This window comes from Pan troglodytes, chromosome 10 (assembly GCF_028858775.2).
Source record: "Pan troglodytes isolate AG18354 chromosome 10, NHGRI_mPanTro3-v2.0_pri, whole genome shotgun sequence".
Classification (NCBI taxonomy): domain Eukaryota; kingdom Metazoa; phylum Chordata; class Mammalia; order Primates; family Hominidae; genus Pan; species Pan troglodytes.
In genome coordinates, this window is record NC_072408.2 from 40,000,524 (window position 1) to 40,017,788 (window position 17,265).

The following is a 17,265-nucleotide window of genomic DNA, read 5'->3' on the forward strand; positions in this document are numbered from 1 at the left end:
AGTTCGAGACCAGCCTGACCAAATGGAGAAACCCCATCTCTACTAAGAATACAAAATTAGCCAGGGGTGGTGGTTCATGCCTGTAATCCCAGCTACTCAGGAGGCTGAGGCAGGAGAATCGCTTGAACCCAGGAGGCAGAGGTTGCAGTGAGCCGAGATCGGGCCATTGCACTCCAGACTGGGCAACAAGAACAAAACTCCATCTCAAAAAAAAAAAAAAAGTCATTTAACACATGCTTAATGTGGCCTAGGGGGTAAAAGGTCATGAGAAGAATATTGTTGGGAAAGAGGGTGAAGGTAGAGAGAATGGCAAGGATCCATACCATGTTTTTGTTATTATTCCCAAACTATAACAGGCAGAAGTAGAAAAATTTTCTCCACTTTCCCTTAGTACCTGGGTTCTGCGGTGGAGAGCGGTAGTTATTAACAAGACAGAACTTCCCATGTGCCTTGGGTATGAGCCATTCAGGTGCTACAAGTAGAGCAAACCCACAGCATCATCCTCTACTGTCTGTGCCTTCCTGAACTGAGTGAAATCTGAGCAAAAATATGTTGAAATCACATAGCTGGCTCTGCTCTCTATCAAAGCTTTGCATAATTGAGGAGGGAGAAGACGCAAAGGGGCCAGGGAAAGGTATGGAATTAGCCACTGTCTGCAAGCCCCTTTCCAGGAAAAAGACCTAGACATCAAGCAATTTGCAGCTCTGAAATTATCTTTAGGGTCAACCTAGTGCTCTCTGAAGGAAACCCACCAACCTTAGCTCAGCTCATGTGTTTGTCTTTACAGTGGAAAGGTCTGACTCATTTTTCACCAGGCTGTAGATGGTGACCTTCTGTCTACATATAATACAGTTGAAGACAGCTCAGCTTCATTATCCAAGTGCTTGGGGAGCAGTGCAGAGGGGATAAATTCCCAGGTCATCCTAGGAATGGCCAGTCTCTAAAATAAAAAGGGGTAAGAGCTGAAAACACAACACCTGGGCAGGGGGAAAATATCACCTCATTGTCTCCTTTTAGATCTCAGATGGATGCATCTTTTCTCTTGTTCTTTGCGCTTCTCTGTCCTCCCCATGTAGACTGCAGAAGAGAGAGAAGGCTAAGGTTTATGAGTGGGAGAAGAAACAATCCTATCCCTCCCATGTCTCATTTCAGGACATAAGGAACTAAGGAAAAGGGCCAAACTAAACACTTTAAATCACTAGATATGATACATAGGAGATGATACTTTTTGGGGTTTTTGGGTGTACCCCCAAGTATAGCTCTCTGTTTATAGAAAGGCCTCACAAAATCACTGCTGTTCAGTGGTATGTTTGGGCAGGGGTGGAGAAAGTAGAGCAGGGAAATTCAATTTGAGTTTTATAATAATCAGTTTTAAAGCCAAAGATGCCCAAAACAGGGTTAGCACTCTCAAGTGAAGTTTGAAATTACAGGGAAGTCTCAATGAACTATTCTGACTAGGGTACAGTAGCAAAAAAAATGTAGAAGAGACAGGAACAATTGCCTTTGATTGCAATTGTGCCCAAAAGTCCCTAATACATGCTGATCAAAAAAGTTCACTGTTGTTTGGGCCAGAAAGATGTTTTCAGGCTTCTCTGCTAATAGTCTTGCTCTGATAATCCAATTTGGTAAGACTCTCTTCTTCATGTGGAGGGTCTAGGGCAGGGGTACTCCAGGAACTGAGAAATCCTGGAGCTGAAATGGAGTTGAGAGATGATCTACAATTTCCTAGTTTTTAACAGAAGAAACTAAGCCCAGAGTCACCAATCTCGTTAACAACAGAATTAGGACATGTAGAGTCCAAGTTACCATTAGAAGATTCTTTCCACTGGAACACTATATTAAATCTTGCCCCAGTTGGAAGATTTGGGCCACCCTGCTTGCCTTCTTTCTTGGGTTATTAAATGAATGGTTTTTGGGTCTGCGTCTTGCTGACCTAAATCCTTGAACTGGAAACACAGGCTTATGGATGGGAGGATAAATAATCCTCTTCCTCCTATGTCTCTTTTCAGAGATAATGGACCTGAGGAAAACACCAAACTAGATGGTCATTAAGTCTCTTAAAGTAGAAATGGCCTCTTAGCTTGAGGACTACCCCAGCATAGGTATTGCATCAGAGTCTACAATGTGGATCCTCCCTGCAGCTGGACCAGGTCATTCATATCAGCACTACCCTTTCTTAGATGCTTTTGTCTGATAAACTTTGAACCTATCTCTCTGTTTCCAGAACAGAGTCCATAACTCTTCTAAGAAGAGGAAGCAAATCAAAGCCTGGAATTCAAAGCTTGCTTCAGCAGAGTCAACAGACCAATAAAGAAAGGGAGTCCCTCTGCCTGTGGCATTGTCCACACTCACAGGGTCCCACACTCTTATTTGTTCCTACAGAGTAAAACGAGGCTAGAAATACCTATCTTTCTTTTTCTTTGGTGTGTGTGTGTGTGGCGAGAGAGAGAGAGAGAGAGATGGCCAGTTGGGGAAAAAAATAATTCCTTTGTGGATACTACTGTGTGTGTGGGGGCAGGGGGTACGGTGAAAGGTGGGATAAGTTTCTCCCATGCTGGGAAGTTCAAGCTGCAGATTTCAAACTAAGAGGACATAAAGAGACTTTCAGTTGCATTTTCACTGGAAAAAAGTCAGGACTTATTTCTGAGCCAAGTCCTGAAATATGCCTTACCCTTAACCTACTCAGAGGAAGGGGATTGCCCAGAAGCTACAATTCAACTAACTAACTGCACTCAGTGGGCAACAAAGACATTATATTTTGTGTTTGAGACATCAACTTCTATTGACTAGGGCAAGGTATAATTCTGAAGCTGCCAAAATGAGGGCAGCTCTCACCATTCTGAAGCCCACCCCAGAAGCTCCAGTGAAACTTCTCTTGCTTCCCAATGGTAAAGCTATTTTCTTCTTTTAAGATTTTATTTTTATCTCAGGAGCTACTCATCTGACTGTTCTCATGACCCAAGGGTCTGTCTGGATTCTCTGGCTTTAGGCTGTTAGTAGGGAAAGCTGAAGTCCTCCTGCAAACCATAAAGCAAGATTCACGGACCTACTGGCAGGTCCATGGGGAGGTGAGGGATTACCATACACCCCAACCAAACGAAACACTATGCTTTCAAAGATTGTCTGATTTGGCCTTTTATCTGGCCTTGTCCTCAGAATCTGACTTATCGTTAAGTGGAAATATTCTAGGTAGTCAGATAACATTTTCATGCTTCCTTAAGAATATGAACATGTATCTTCACCCAGGCAAAGTGAGCAAGTATCAGCAAGGGGAGACAGGCTTCAATGGTCATCTGGTTGACCATGACGTTGGAACATCTAAAGCTGACATGTGAGCATGTCAGGAACATACCATGCCCACCATTGATGCTTCGAGGGCACAGGCTGGGGAGACAGGCACAGTAGGAACTACTAGACATATAAGCGAGGGTTGACAAGAGTAACAACAAGAGACAGTTTTGTTCATGAGAGAAGGGAATGGGGCGAAATAAGGTATGCAAAAAATTTTCTGGCCAGGCACGGTGGCTCATGCCTGTAATCCCAGCACTTTGGGAGGCTGAGGTGGGTGGATCACCTGAGGTCAGGAGTTCAAGACCAGCCTGGCCAACATGGTAAGACCCCATCTCTACTAAAAATACAAAAAATTAGCCAGGGGTGGTGGCGGGTGCCTGTAATCCCAGCTACTTGGGAGGCTGAGGCAGGAGAATCGCTTGAACCTGGGAGATGGAGGTTGCAGTGAGCTGAGGTCGCGCCATTGCACTCCAGCCTGGGCAACAAGAGTGAAACTCCGTCTCAAAAAAAAAAAAAAAAAAAAAAAAAAAAAATTTCCTGGAAGCAGAGTTCGTAACTTCTTGACCTTGGAGGGGGATTGGGGTACAATATTTCATAAGCATATCGAAAGGTCCACGTTCCATTAAACACTCCACTGTTCCCAGAAAGGACTAGTCATAATTTTTTTTAAAGGCACAGAAATAATATAGAAAATTTAAAAAGTGAGAACCTACAACTCTAGCAGCCATGAGGTAAGAAAATAACGGGATGGGGTTTGTGTGAGGAGGTACAGGGAGGGCTGTTTTGGTACACAGGAGCAGGCAGCCTGCTTCCCAAGTTTGCAGCTCCCGTCTGGATGTCTGCCCTGGGGATTCCTCTGTTGCATTTCTTTCTTAGGGCTCTTAGGCAGTGAATCTCTTCTTTCCCAGCCTTGCTTCCCAAGTTCCCTACACCTCTCACCCTACACTGTGCACTTCTCACTCCATCCTAAGTTTCTTCTCTACATGTTTCTCCCAATATGCTCATTGCCTCCCAGATCTCACCTAGGCCTACGTCTTTATCCCCAGATTCCTGTCTTCAGCATTCCTCGACCCAACACCCGGGTCTCTCGCTTTTTTTGTTCAGATACCCTCTCTGCTGCTCCTTTCTCCTCGCTGTCCTTCTGCTGTATACCCAAGCCACATCCCCACGGAGGAGCCCCGCGCCTGGCAGCTCCTGCCTGTCCTCGGCCCCCTGCCTTGATCTGTCTCCCGCCTTTTTAGGACCCCCGAGTCCCTGCTACCTCGCTCTTAATACTGGGGCCTCGGGCCAATCTCCCCCGGCCATCTTCCACCCCTCCGGCCCCAGCCCAACCCGCGACCCTCTCTCAGCCTGGCCCCTTCCCCCGCCCACGTCTCCCCCCTCCTTCACGCCAGAGCCCCTCAGGCCCCGCCCCCGGCTACCGAGGCCCCGCCCCCGCTTTACCCCCACCAAGCCCCGCCCCTCACTCACCTGAGGTGTCTCCGCGCGCGCGCAGGCTGTGAGGGGTTGGGGAGAGGGGACAGTGTTGTGGGAGAGGGAGGCGAGGGGGCGGGGGTCCCCCACTCTGGCCCGGGCGGCCCAGTGCGGGGGGAGTGGGGTCACTGAGGCGGCGGCAGTCGCCGGGCCGGAGCCAGGACCCGGGCGCTCAGAGGCGGCGGTGGCGGCGGCTCCATGTCCATCAGCAGCTTCACCTGAGAAGGGACCTGCCCCCCCAAATATCCCCCCCCATCACAGCCGTCCCCCTCCCCCTAACAACTTCCGGTCCCACTACCAGGCGACAGGCGGCGTGGCCGAACACCGAGCGTCCCCAAGCCCGGGAGACTGCTGGGGGAAAATGGGAGAGGAGCTAGGGGAGAGTAGCCGAGCGCCGAAAGATTCAAGTCCGAAAGGCGCCATCGTCTGCCGAAGGTAACCCAAAAACTAGCCTTTAATCTGCACCCAGTTTGCAATCTAAGCACACGCTGGACGCCCGATGTGGCCTGGCACGTCAGGCCCTAGAGCCAAGTTTTCCCTCTGTACCTTGTGAATCCCAAAAATCTGAGACAGGTCTCAGTTTAGGAAGTTTTTGGCAAAACTTAATTTTGCCAAAGTTAGGGACGCACGCCCGTAACGCAGCCTCAGGAGGTCCTGACGACATGTGCCCTAGGTGACTGGAGCACAGCTTGGTGTTATACATTTTAGGGAGACAAGAGACATCAATCAATATATGTAAAGGCGGGACAACTCAAGCTGGGATGAGGCTTCCAGGTCATAGGTAGATAAGAGGTAAATGGGGCGGGGCGCAGTGGCTCACGCCTGTAATCCCAGCACTTTGGGAGGCCGAGGCGGGCGGATCACCTGAGGTCAGGAGTTCAAGACCAGCCTGGCCAACATGGTGAAACCCCATCTCTACTAAAAATAAAAAATTAGCCGGGTGTGGTGGCCCGCGCCTGTAGTCCCAGCTACTTGGGAGGCTGAGGCAGGAGAATCGCTTGAACCCGGGAGGCGGAGGTTGCAGTGAGCCGAGATCGCATCACTGCACTCCAGCCTGAGCAATAGAGTGAGACTTCATCTCAAAAAAAAAAAAAAAAAAAAAAGCCGGGCTTGGTGGCTCACGCCTGTAATCCTAGCACTTTGGGAGGCCGAGGCAGACGGACTGCCTGAGCTCAGGAGTTCGAGACCAGCCTGGGCAACATGGTGAAACCCATCTCTACTAAAATACAAAAGAAATTAGCCGGGCGTGGCGGTGTGCGCCTGTAGTCCTAGCTACCTGGGAGGCTGAGACAGAATTGCTTGAACTCCGGAGACGGAGGTTGCAGTGAGCGGAGATCGTGCCACCGCACTCCTGCACTCCAGTCTGGGTGACAGAGCAAGACTCTGTCTCTACAAAAAAAAAAAAAAAAAAAAAAAAAAGAGGCAAATGGTTGTATTCCACTCAAAGAAGGCAATCAGGTATGCATTTATCTCAGTGAGCAGAGGGATGACTTTGAATGGGAGGCAGGTTTACCCTAAGCAGTTCCCAGCTTGACTTTTCCCTTTAGCTTAGTGATTCTGGGGCCTCAAGATTTATTTTGCTTTCACAACCTCCTAAGACAATGTTGATTTTAAACTCCTAGCACCCTTTGCCTTTCCTGCCAAGTGCATTGGAACTGTTGGGGAAAGGAGTTGGAGGGTACATGTTTTTGTCACCTCTCCTCTCTTCATGGTATCCTGAGGTCAATCACCTAGGTGTTCCTGCAGATACTGCCAAACCTCAGAGAAGGAAGCCCCCCTTTTTTTGAGACAGAATCTCGCTTTGTCGCGCAGGCTGGGGTGTAGTGGGTGTGATCTCGGCTCACTGCAACCTCTGCCTCCTTGGTTCAAGCGATTCTGCTTCCTCAGCCTCCCAAGTAGCTGGGATTACAGGCACCTGCCACCACACCCAGCTAATTTTTGTATTTTTGGTAGAGACCGGGTTTTGCCATGTTGGCCAGGCTGGTCTCGAACTCCTGACCTCAAGTGATCCACCTGCCTCGGCCTCCCAAGTGCTGGGATTACAGGCGTGAGCCACTGTGCTCAGCCGGAAGCCCTACTTCTTAACCTACAAGCCTACTTCCTCTCTGTCTTCCTCCCCAATTTTGTTTGTTTTGGTCTAATCTCATTATACATCCCAGTACAAATGCATCCTCCCTCCTGCAATAGGCTCACTCCCCAGGCCCAAGAGTTATGATCTTAAACAGACTATTTATTAGAAAAGTAGAACTATAAAGGGAGACGGTTGTGCCCCTTGCTCTCCTCGCAACTCTCTGGCAACCTGGAGAGGTAGTATAAGATAGTATATACACTTTTCTTACACATGCCACACACATTTCTCTGAACAATCCAAAAAGAAAAGCAAAACAAGGCCTTGATGGCAGTAGGCATTAGAAATGGAGGTGGGGTAGGAAGAGAAAATAGTGCTTGTCTCCAGAATTACTTGTCTCACTTCTAGCCCCTTGCTGTTAACAGCTCACACTTCCTGGCACAGGTTCAAAGGCCAAGAGGGGTATGTAACATAGTGTCCAAAGAGGGAAGGTCCTTGGGTGAAATGTGCTATATGTGTACTTGGGTATGGCTTAGGAAGGCCAGAGTTGTGATCCAAGAAGTAGAAAGGTGGGAAAGATTTTTCTGAAGCAGTGAGGCTAATGGGTGGGGAAACGGGTGGAGGTGGCTCCTTTCCATGCTCATGGGGAGACATAGACATGGACACGATGCCAGGCATTGCTGAGAACACCTCGCAGGTTCCAGATTGGGGCCACGGTGTCTGGCTGCACATTGTAACCATCATCCACAGCCTTACAAACAATGTTCAGTTCCTTTTGTCCAGGTGGCACAGGGGCTTTCAACTGCCACAGACACCATGCCCAGGCCTTCCTGGGGCGCTGTTCCTCTCCATCCAGCTTAGCCACCTGCCAGGTTAGGCCCCCATCCAGAGACACATCCACCCGGATCACAGCCCTGCCACCACCACTCCATGCATAGCCCTTGATGGTCACCTCCCCTGATTCTACAGTCTCTCCATCCCGGGGCTCTGTGATAGCCGACTGGACAGGAAGTTCCTGAATGGATGGAGCAGAGTCAAAATCTACAGTGTCCCAGTCCACAGATGGAGAGAAGCCTTTGTAATCCCGCCGTTGCCAGTGGCTGTAACTTTCCTCTGGCTGCACACTCACTCTGCCCAGCCATTTGACATGGCGGGCACCCACCACTCCAGGAACCACCACACGCACAGGGAAGCCATGGTCACGTGGCAGAGGCTGCCCATTCATCTCATATGCCAGCAGGACCTCAGCTTCAGGGTCCATGGCCCGAGCCAGAGGGATGGATGCTCCATAGGCAGTCCCAGTAGGGTCTGAGTCCAGTCCCTCAAAGCAGACGTGGGCCTCAGTTTCACAGAGTTGGTGGCCAGCCTGGGCTAACACATCACAGAGCCGTGCCCCAGCCCAGCGTGCAGTGCTGATGGCTCCTGTTCTCCACTCCAGACCTTTTACTTCTTTGACCTGAGTCATCTCAGAGCGTCGGTTGCCGGCACACTGCAGAGTGACTGTGATCTCGTACCTGGGAAAGTTGTGCAAGTCATCCAGGGAAAGAGACAGTGACTGACCCCCAGGTGCTCCTACTACGTGTAAGCGATAGGTGTCTGGATCCAGGTTAGGTACAGGCAGATGGTTCCGGGTGAAGAAGATAGGGTTGGGTGTGATGTAGTTTTCTGTCAGCAGCTCAGGGGGAGGCTCTGCATTAAAGGGCCGCTGGCTGTTGACCTTCAGGGCTGGGTGACGTACAGGATCATCAGCATAAGGGTCAGAGGTCTCCACGGTGGGGGCTACCTTGTCTTCAGGGTTCAGCTCCCCAATCTTGTACTGAGCCAGTAACTCACGCACATGGGACTGGTTGTGAACAGCATAGAGGGCCCAGAAGGGCTCTAGGGGACCCCCAGCTGCTAGCATCAGCTTTGAAGGTCCCCCTGGATGTAGGTCCACAAATTCTGTGACATCAAAGACCTCAGAGCCCAGAGTCACCCAGATCCCAGTCTCAGGGCTGGTGTGGGAACTCACTTCCTCCTTAGTGTATATGTGTGTTGACTCCTGAGCAGCCTATTGGCAGGGAAGGAGTAAGATAAAAGGGAAGAGACTATTAAGAAGAAATCACTTGGTCGGGCGTGGTGACTCACAACTGTAATCCCAGCACTTTGGGAGGCCGAGGTGGGCGGATCACATAAGGTCGGGAGTTCGAGACCAGCTTGACCAACATGGAGAAGCCCTGTCTCTACTAAAAATACAAAATTAGCTGGGCATGGTGGTGCATGCCTGTAATCCCAGCTACTTGGGAGGCTGAGGCAGGAGAATCACTTGAATCCGGGAGGTGGAGGTTGTGGTGAGCTGAGATCATGCCATTGCACTCCAGCCTGGGCAACAAGAGTGAAACTCCATCTCAAAAAAAAAAAAAAAAAAGAAGAAGAAGAAATCACTTGAGCTCACCCTGACCCAACCCACGGTGTTGGCCACTGGGAAGCGAAGGTAGCAGATTAGCAGATTTCATCTCCACTGTGCATGAAGACTGCGTCACTGTGAACTCTGTGGTAACTACAAGAACATGGGTCACAGCCTGGGTTGCCTGTGGAGTTTACTAGGACTGATTCCTTTATTCTGACTTTTTTTTTTTTTTTTTTTTTTGAGAAGGAGTCTCACTCTGTCACCCAGGCTGGAGAGCAGTGGCCCGATCTTGATCTTGGCTCACTGCAGACTTAGCCTCCTGGGTTTAAGTGATTCTTGTGTCTCAGCCTCTCAAGTAGCTGAGATTACAGGTATGTACCACCACACCTGGCTAATTTTTACTAGAGATGGGGTTTTGCCATGTTGCCCAGGCTGGTCTCAAACTCCTGACCTCAAGTGACCCACCCACCTTGGCCTCCTATAGTGCTGGGATAACAGGCGTGAGCCACTGCGCCCAGTCTGTTCTGACAATTAAGCACCTTCCCTACTTACCCTACACCGATGGTCCTGATAGGCCAACACTGCACCGAGACCTAATAGGGTCCCCATGACTCTCCATCCCTGGGTGCTGGAGTTATCACCAGAGAAGGTGAGGCTGGGGCGCTGGGGCTGAAATGAATCATTTGTGGAGCAGGCCTGAATGCAGATCCTTGAGGGGATTGACTTGAGTCTGGAAGAGAGGTCGGTCTTAGTAGCACGTATGGTCATGTGAAAGGGCTAGTGAAGGCTTGGGGTCTACTTCTTTCTCCCTGGTTGGCCATTGGTTCCTTAAGTTGGAACTTAGTTTCTCCAGGGATAGGTGGGAAAAGTGGGATCTGGCTTTCTCTGTCCTCCCTGGACACACTCTCTCAACTGTCTTATTTGCAAGGTATGACATTGTAAAAGACACTAAGGGTGGCAGATAGGGGCTAGGAGGCAAGTCCTGGGATGGGCTGGCCTACCTGCAGGCCTGTTGGAGCCTGAGGACCACAGCTCTGTGCAGCAGCAGCATTGTAGCAGACCTGTAGAAGGAAGATTCTGGGATCAAGATAGGGAGACCCTGGGAGGGGATATTAGGGAGGCCTAAGGGAATGGGTGAGAGGAAGACACAGAGAAGGTCAGCAAGGAGCTTTCTGGGCAAGTGAGGAGTCTTGAGAGTGGGAGTCCAAATGGGCCCTTAGAGAAAACTTGGAGCACTTCAGAGACAGACTGTGCTGACAGGATGGCAGGTAATGCGGGTGGGGAATGGGGTAGGAGGGATGGGTGCTTCTAGAATCAGAATCACCTTTCTCCCATCTTCCATTCTGAACTTTGTCCACCATAGAGAACAATGCCTGGGGCGAAGGGCCTAAAGGACCGAAACCAAATGTCTACTGGCCAGATTATTATTTCTGAAGTCAGCAGAGGACAACTGTGGGTCAGACTGACTTAAACAGGGATAAAAAAGTGAAAAAAAAGTAGTGACAGCCTAAATGGGTGAAGAAGCCCAGATTCTGGGGGCAAAATGCCTTGGGTTTGTGAAACTGGATCTCTTGTTATTCATTAACCAGCCCGATTTCCTGAGCAAGATTCCAAGCCGTTCTGAACTTGCTTCCTCATCTCTGAAATGACATCTGCCTAGCAGAGCTAACATGAAGAGTCAACAAGTACAGTAGTACCCCCTTATCTACTGGGGATATGTTCTACGACCCCCAGTAGATGTTTGAAACCACAGATTGCACCAAACCCTATATTACTGTTTTTCCCCCCATACATACATACCTCTTATAGTTTAATTACTAAATTACCCACAGTAAGAGATTAACAACAATGCCCGGCGCAGTGGCTCACGTCTGTAATCCCAGCACTTTGGGAGGCTGAGGCAGGCAAATCACCTGAGGTCAGGAGTTTGAGACCAGCCTGGCCAAAATGGGGAAAACCCGTCTCTACAAAAATTCAAAAATAAGCCGGGCATGGTGACACGTGCCTGTAACCCCAGCTACTCGGGAGGCTGAGGCAGGAGAATCACCTGAACCTGGGAGGTGGAGGTTGCAGTGAGCTGAGATCACGCCACTGCTCTCCAGCCTGGGCAACAGAGAGAGACTCCATCTCAAAAAAAAAAAAAAAAAAAAAAAAGAGATTAACAACAATAACAAAATAGAAAAATTAGCCCAGCGCAGTGGCTCACGCCTGTAATCCCAGCACTTTGGGAGGCTGAGACGGGCAGATCACGATGTCAGGAGATCGAAACCATCCTGGCTAACGCGGCGAAACCTCATCTCTACTAACAATAGAAAAAAAAAAAAAAATTAGCCGGGCTTGGCAGCGGGCGCCTGTAGTCCCTGCTATTCCGGAGACAGGAGAATGGCGTGAACTCAGGAGGCGGAGGTTGCAGTGAGCCGAGATCGCGCCACTGCACTCCAGCCTGGGCGACAGAGCGAGACTCCGTCTCAAACGTCTCAAAAAAAAAAAAAAAAAAAAAAAAAAACAAGAAAAAGAAAAAAATATAACATTATACTGTAATAAAAGAGCTGGGTGTGGTGGCTCACCCTTATAATCCTAGTGAGAAGTGACAGCGTGCTGGCAGTCCTCACAGCCCTTGCTCGCTCTCGGCGCCTCCTCTGCCTGGGCTCCCACTTTGGCGGCACTTGAGGAGCCCTTCAGCCCGCCGCTGCACTGTGGGAGCCCCTTTCTGGGCTGGCCAAGGCCAGAGTCGGCTCCCTCAGCTTGCAGGGAGGTGTGGAGGGAGAGGTGCGAGCGGGAACCGGGGCTGAGTGCGGAGCTTGCGGGCCAGCTGGAGTTCCGGGTGGGCGTGGGCTTGGCAGGCCCCGCACACGGAGCAGCCGGCTGGCCCTGCCGGCCCCGGGCAATGAGGGGCTTACCACCTGGGCCAGCAGCTGCGGAGGGTATACTGGGTCCCCCAGCAGTGCCGGCCCACCAGCGCTGCGCTCGATTTCTCACCGGGCCTTAGCTGCCTCCCCGTGGGGCAGGGCTGGGGACCTGCAGCCTGCCATGCCTGAGCCCCCCTTCGCCGTGGGCTCCTGTGGGGCCTAAGCCTCCCCGAGGAGCACCGACCCCTGCTCCACGGCACCCAGTCCCATCAACCACCCAAGGGCTGAGGAGTGCGGGCGCATGGCACCGAGACTGGCAGGCAGCTCCACCTGCAGCACTGGTGCGGGATCCACTGGGTGAAGTCAGCTGGGCTCCTGAGTCTGGTGGGGAGGTGGAGAACCTTCATGTCTAGCTCAGGGATTGTAAATACACCAATCAGCACCCTGTGTCTAGCTCAGGGTTTGTGAATGCACCAATCAACACTCTGTATCTAGCTACTCTGGTGGGGCCTTGGAGAACCTTTATGTCTAGCTCAGGGATTGTGAATACACCAATCAGCACCCTGTCAAAACAGACCACTCGGCTCTACCAATCAGCAGGATGTGGGTGGCACCAGATAAGAGAATAAAAGCAGGCTGCCCAAGCCAGTAGTGGCAACCCGCTTGGGTCCCCTTCCACGCGGTGGAAGCTTTGTTCTTTCCCTCTTTACAATGAATCTTGCTGCTGCTCACTGTTCGGGTCCACACTGCCTTTATGAGCTGTAATACTCACTGTGAAGGTCTGCAGCTTCACTCCTGAGCCAGCAAGACCACGAACCCACCAGAAGGAAGAAACTCCGAACACATCTGAACATCAGAAGGAACAAACTCCGGACACGCTGCCTTTAAGAACTGTAACACTCACTGCGAGGGTCCGCGGCTTCATTCTTGAAGTCAGTGAGACCAAGAACCCACCAATTCCGGACACACTAGCACTTTGGGAGACCTACACAGGAGGACTGCTAGAGGCCAGGAGTTGGAGACTCCGTCCCTACAAAAAATAAAAAGTTAGTTGGGCATGGTGGAGCGCACCTGTGGTCCCATCTACTCTGGAGGCTGAGATGAGAAGATCTAAGCCCAGGAGTTTGAGGTTACAGTGAGCCGACTGTGCCACTGCACTTCAGCTTGGGCAACAGAGAGCGAGACCCTGTCTCAAAACAAAAACAAAAAAAAGTTATATGAATGTGGTCTCTCTCTCAAAATATACTTTTTTTTGGCCAGTCATGGTGGCTCATGCCTATAATCCCAAAATTTTGGGAGGCCAAGGAAGGAGGATCACTTGACTCCAGGAGTTCAAGACCAGCTTGGGCAACATAGTGAGACTGTGTCTCTAGAAAAAAAAAAAACAAATTAGCTGGGCATGGTGTTGCCTGTCTGTAGTCTCAGCTACCGGGGTGGTGGGGAGAGGAGTGCTGAGATGAGAGGATGGCTTGAGTCCAGGAGGTGGAGACTGCAACGAATTATGATGGCGCCACCGTACTCCAGCCTGGGCAACAGGGCAAGACCTTGTCTCAAAAAAAAAAAAAAAAAAAAAAAAGCCTGGGCGATGGAGCAAGTGTCGATCATGGCTCACTGAAGCTTCAACCTCTTGGGCTCAAGCCATCCTCCTGCCTTAGCCTCCCCAGCAGCTGGGACTACAAGTGTGTGTCACCAAGCCTGGCTAATTTTTCTGTAGACATGGGAGTCTATGTTGTCAGGGCTGGTCTTGAACTCCTGGCCTCTTGCTGCCTCAGCCCCCAAAGTGCTGGGATTACAGGCATGAGCCACTGTCCGGCTTCCCCTCCCCTCCCCCTGCCCCTGACAGGGTCTTGCTCTGCCCAGGCTGGAGTGCAGTGGCGTGATCTCAGCTCACTATAGCATCAAACTTCTGGGCTCAAGCCATCCTCCTGCCTCAACCTCCTGAGTAGCGGGGACCACAGGCGTGTGCCACCATGCATGGTCTTTTTTTTTTTTTTTTTTTGTAGAGATGAGGTCTTACTATGTTGCCCAGGCTGGTCTCAAACTCCTGGGTTCAAGTGATCCTTCAAACTTGGTCTCACAAAGTCCTGGGATTATTACAGGCATGAGCCACCACTCCCAGCCTCAAAATATCTTATTGTACTGTGTTCAACTATTTTCCAAGCGGTTGACCATAGCTAACTGAAACTCAGGAAAAGGAAACTTTGGATAAGGGGAGACTGCTGTAATAACATTGTCTTTGAAGGCTTTTCAGTCCCCAACTCTCCCTCCATTCACCCTAAAAAAAATTGAACCCCGCTGGGAACTGGACCCCAACCTAGGGTCCCGGACCACCTCAATCTTCTCTGTGCCACTGTAGTGAGCTCAGCAAATTGAGGAGTTAATGGCCAGAGTGTCAGGGGCAGGCTGGAGAAGGAAGGTAATTTTTCTGCTCTCTGCCCTTTGCAAGTTTCTTCCTCAAATTGCTGAACAGAGAGCACTGACCCAGCAGGGCCAAAGTGAGGAGGGGTGAGAAATGTCTAAACTGCTGATGAGATGCTGGAGACCAATGTGTTGGGGTGGGTGGGTCGTGGGTAGGGAGGAAAGGAAACCTAGAGATGGGACTAGGAGCAGTCTTCACCTTGCCCCTGGGCCATGGGACCATTACTCTCTCTGCCACCTACCTCAATGCCAGCAGCCTGTTTGTACTAGACCAGAGCAGAGCAGGTAGGGCTGACTCGCAGGTGAACTCAGTGAGCCCAGAATCCCAGGTTTGGGAGGGACAGCCTTTTGCTGTAATACAGAAATGCCACCCGTTGGTGCAGGTGATGACCCCTCACTCCCCATGGGCACGTTAGGTAGGAACATACGTCCGGCATCCAGGCACAAAAGGGTCTTGCGGCAACACCCCGCGATCTCAAGAGCACCCAGACAGAAGGAGTGGAGGCAGGTACTGATAGTTTTGTTGCCCTTGAGGTTCGGAGCACAGCTGGACACCAAGGCCCCCTCCGCTGCCCAGCTCAGCAGCCCTTCCTCCCCAGCTTCTTTACCACCCCCAGTCTCCTTACCGGGTCCAGTGTCCTCAGCACTGCAATTTTACCAGCCCAGCTCTGCGAGTTCTCGAGAAGGGGCGGGGCCAGCGCCGTTATGTCCGGCTGCAGTAAGTGACCTCTCACTCCCCTCAGTTTATCCCTCAGCCATTGGCTGGAAGCGGGTGGCTCAACCATTGGCTGGAACCCGCCTCCTGGAGCCGAGACAGGCAGGTTGCTAAGAAGCCTCGGAGAAGAGGCTGGCTCTTTTTGCTGTCACTCTCGCCAACAGTCCGGAGTCCATTATACCCCTGGTGTGCAAAGAATGGGACCCTCGTGCACCAGGGCTGTATGTCCGGAGCTCGGGCAGTGTGGAAGGTGACAAGGAATCCAGAAGTTGGGCTGACAGGTGGGAGATTTTGAGACACCCCTGCCGCCCCTCCCTGGAGGAGGCCTCGGGATCCAGTCCGGTTTTTCCCGGCTGTGATCTCCACTTTAAACCCAGGGTAGACCTACCTCTATCTACTCTGTTGCAACTACAACTACCCTGTTTATCTTTTAGGGAAAGCAAAGTCAATCGCTTAGTTCTCGTATTCCAGGAATGATAACAGAAATGCCTAAAATAGTGGTTCCAAGAATTTGAGATTCCTTGGGCTAGTCGAATTTCTCCCCAAACAAAAATGAAACAACAACACTGAATAGCCGTCTTTTATTTTGCGTAGAAAAAAAAATAATAATAATCGCCCCTTGGTGGCACACGCCTGTAGTCCCAGTACTCGGGAGGCTGAGGCGGGAGGATCGCTTAAGCCCAGGAGTTCGAGGTTGCACTGAGCCAAGATCGCGGCACTGCACTCCAGCCTGGACAACAGAGCAAGGCCCCATCTCTTAAAAAACAAACTGCCCCTTAACAAGAGCAATGGCAGCTTAACACCCCGAAGTATGAAGGTTGTAGTCTCTTATCTCAAAGTAAGGGGCATAAATATAATACATTTTCTATTACCCTTTTGTCATTTGATGCAGGACAAAATTTATCAAACCTAGTCCCCCAACCTGGACAAATGTATCCATACACTGCCCTCTAGAGGCCGGACGGTGGAGCTGCAATTTTAATCAGTTTAAGTGAAGGTGTTCACCTTTAATTTTGAAAGATCATTTCCTTTCCTTTCGGCTCTCCAACTAGAGCTTTTACCAGGAATCAGGGAACGGGGGTGGGGGGTATTACCAAGAGATGTAAGGTAAGGGAACCGACAGTGAAAAGTTGGCTTTGGCTCTTAAGTGTTTGGAAATGGAAAGGATTTCAATCTGTATACAATCAAATCACTGAAGAAGGCTAATGCCCAACCTATCCTAGCAGTTGTTAAAAAAAAAAAAAAAAAATATATATATATATATATATATATATGGAGAGAGAGAGAGCCAGAGAGAGAGAGAGAGGGAGAAAGAGGGAGAGAGAGAGAAAGCGAGCTTCAACCTAAAAAAAAAAGTCTCAGCCAAAGGAAGATACAGAGAAGTCAGTTAGGGACTATCTAAAAGCCTCCTTCCTAATAGTGTCATCTACTTTTGTGTGACACACATACTTTACATAATTGACCTTAATCTTCAGCTTTTACTTTACAGATGAAGAAACGAGGCAGAAGGCACTAACTAACTTGATCAAGGCCACAGCTGGTAAGTTGACAGAGACAGGCCTAGAATGTCAAATTTGTCTGGCACCAGTCCTCTTTCCTATCCACCTTCAGATTCTTTGGAATTTAAAGCCTCCTGCAACCACACATAATCCTATTTCATTTCCCTTCCCTCGACCTTTAGACTGTGATGGACTGAAGGGTTTGAAGTACACTAGGAGTCAAGAGCAGATCCAGGGGAAATTTTCCCATTGAGGTGGAAGCTACAAGAAAACTAACTCAGTGATGTTTTTCAACCTTTGGGTCATGGACCCCTTTGAGAAACATATAGAAATGGATCCTAGAAATATGCACATACGGCCGGGCACAGTGGCTCACGCCCGTAATCCCAGCACTTTGGGAGGCCAAGGTGGGTGGATCACGAGGTCAGGAGTTCAAGACCAGCCTGACCAACATGGTGAAACCCCGTCTCTACTAAAAATACAAAAATTAGCTGGGTGTGTTGGTGCGTGCCTGTAATCCTAGCTACTCAGGAGGCTGAGGCAGGAGAATCACTTGAACTCAG

The 17,265-nt window shown here is 50.2% G+C and overlaps 2 protein-coding genes across 37 annotated transcripts in view; both read right to left on the minus strand.

Annotated features, from left to right (window-relative positions):
- The window catches only part of IKZF4 (IKAROS family zinc finger 4), a 31,037-nt gene extending 25,572 nt beyond the window's left edge, over nt 1–5,465 (minus strand). For 4 of the 30 annotated variants that reach the window (XM_063786618.1, XM_063786624.1, XM_016923238.4 and 1 more), the window contains exons 1-2: nt 4,762–5,060; nt 1,000–1,077 (exon numbers count right to left, since the gene is read on the minus strand). The gene's annotated coding sequence lies outside the window, so the exon portion shown is untranslated. Of the gene's footprint in view, nt 1–756; nt 1,078–4,761 lie in introns of those variants that run through there. The other 26 variants (XM_063786627.1, XM_063786607.1, XM_016923239.4 and 23 more) reach the window with 25 other exon arrangements.
- A 1,508-nt stretch (nt 5,466–6,973) lies between these two features.
- On the minus strand, nt 6,974–15,262 carry SUOX (sulfite oxidase). 7 transcript variants are annotated; one of them, XM_009425166.5, is made up of 6 exons: nt 15,115–15,239; nt 14,731–14,839; nt 12,843–13,100; nt 10,223–10,282; nt 9,774–9,951; nt 6,974–8,882 (listed from the first exon to the last, which is right to left on the minus strand). In XM_009425166.5, exons 4-6 carry the CDS (start codon nt 10,270–10,272, stop codon nt 7,473–7,475), a joined length of 1,638 nt encoding a protein of 545 aa, XP_009423441.1. In that variant the 5' UTR covers nt 10,273–10,282; nt 12,843–13,100; nt 14,731–14,839; nt 15,115–15,239; the 3' UTR covers nt 6,974–7,472. The 7 variants fall into 7 exon arrangements, with proteins under 7 accessions (XP_009423441.1, XP_063642704.1, XP_024203564.1 ...); XM_063786634.1 differs by having other exon boundaries at nt 12,843–13,256; XM_024347796.3 differs by lacking the exon at nt 14,731–14,839 and having other exon boundaries at nt 15,115–15,262.
- Nucleotides 15,263–17,265: the final 2,003 nt, after the last annotated feature.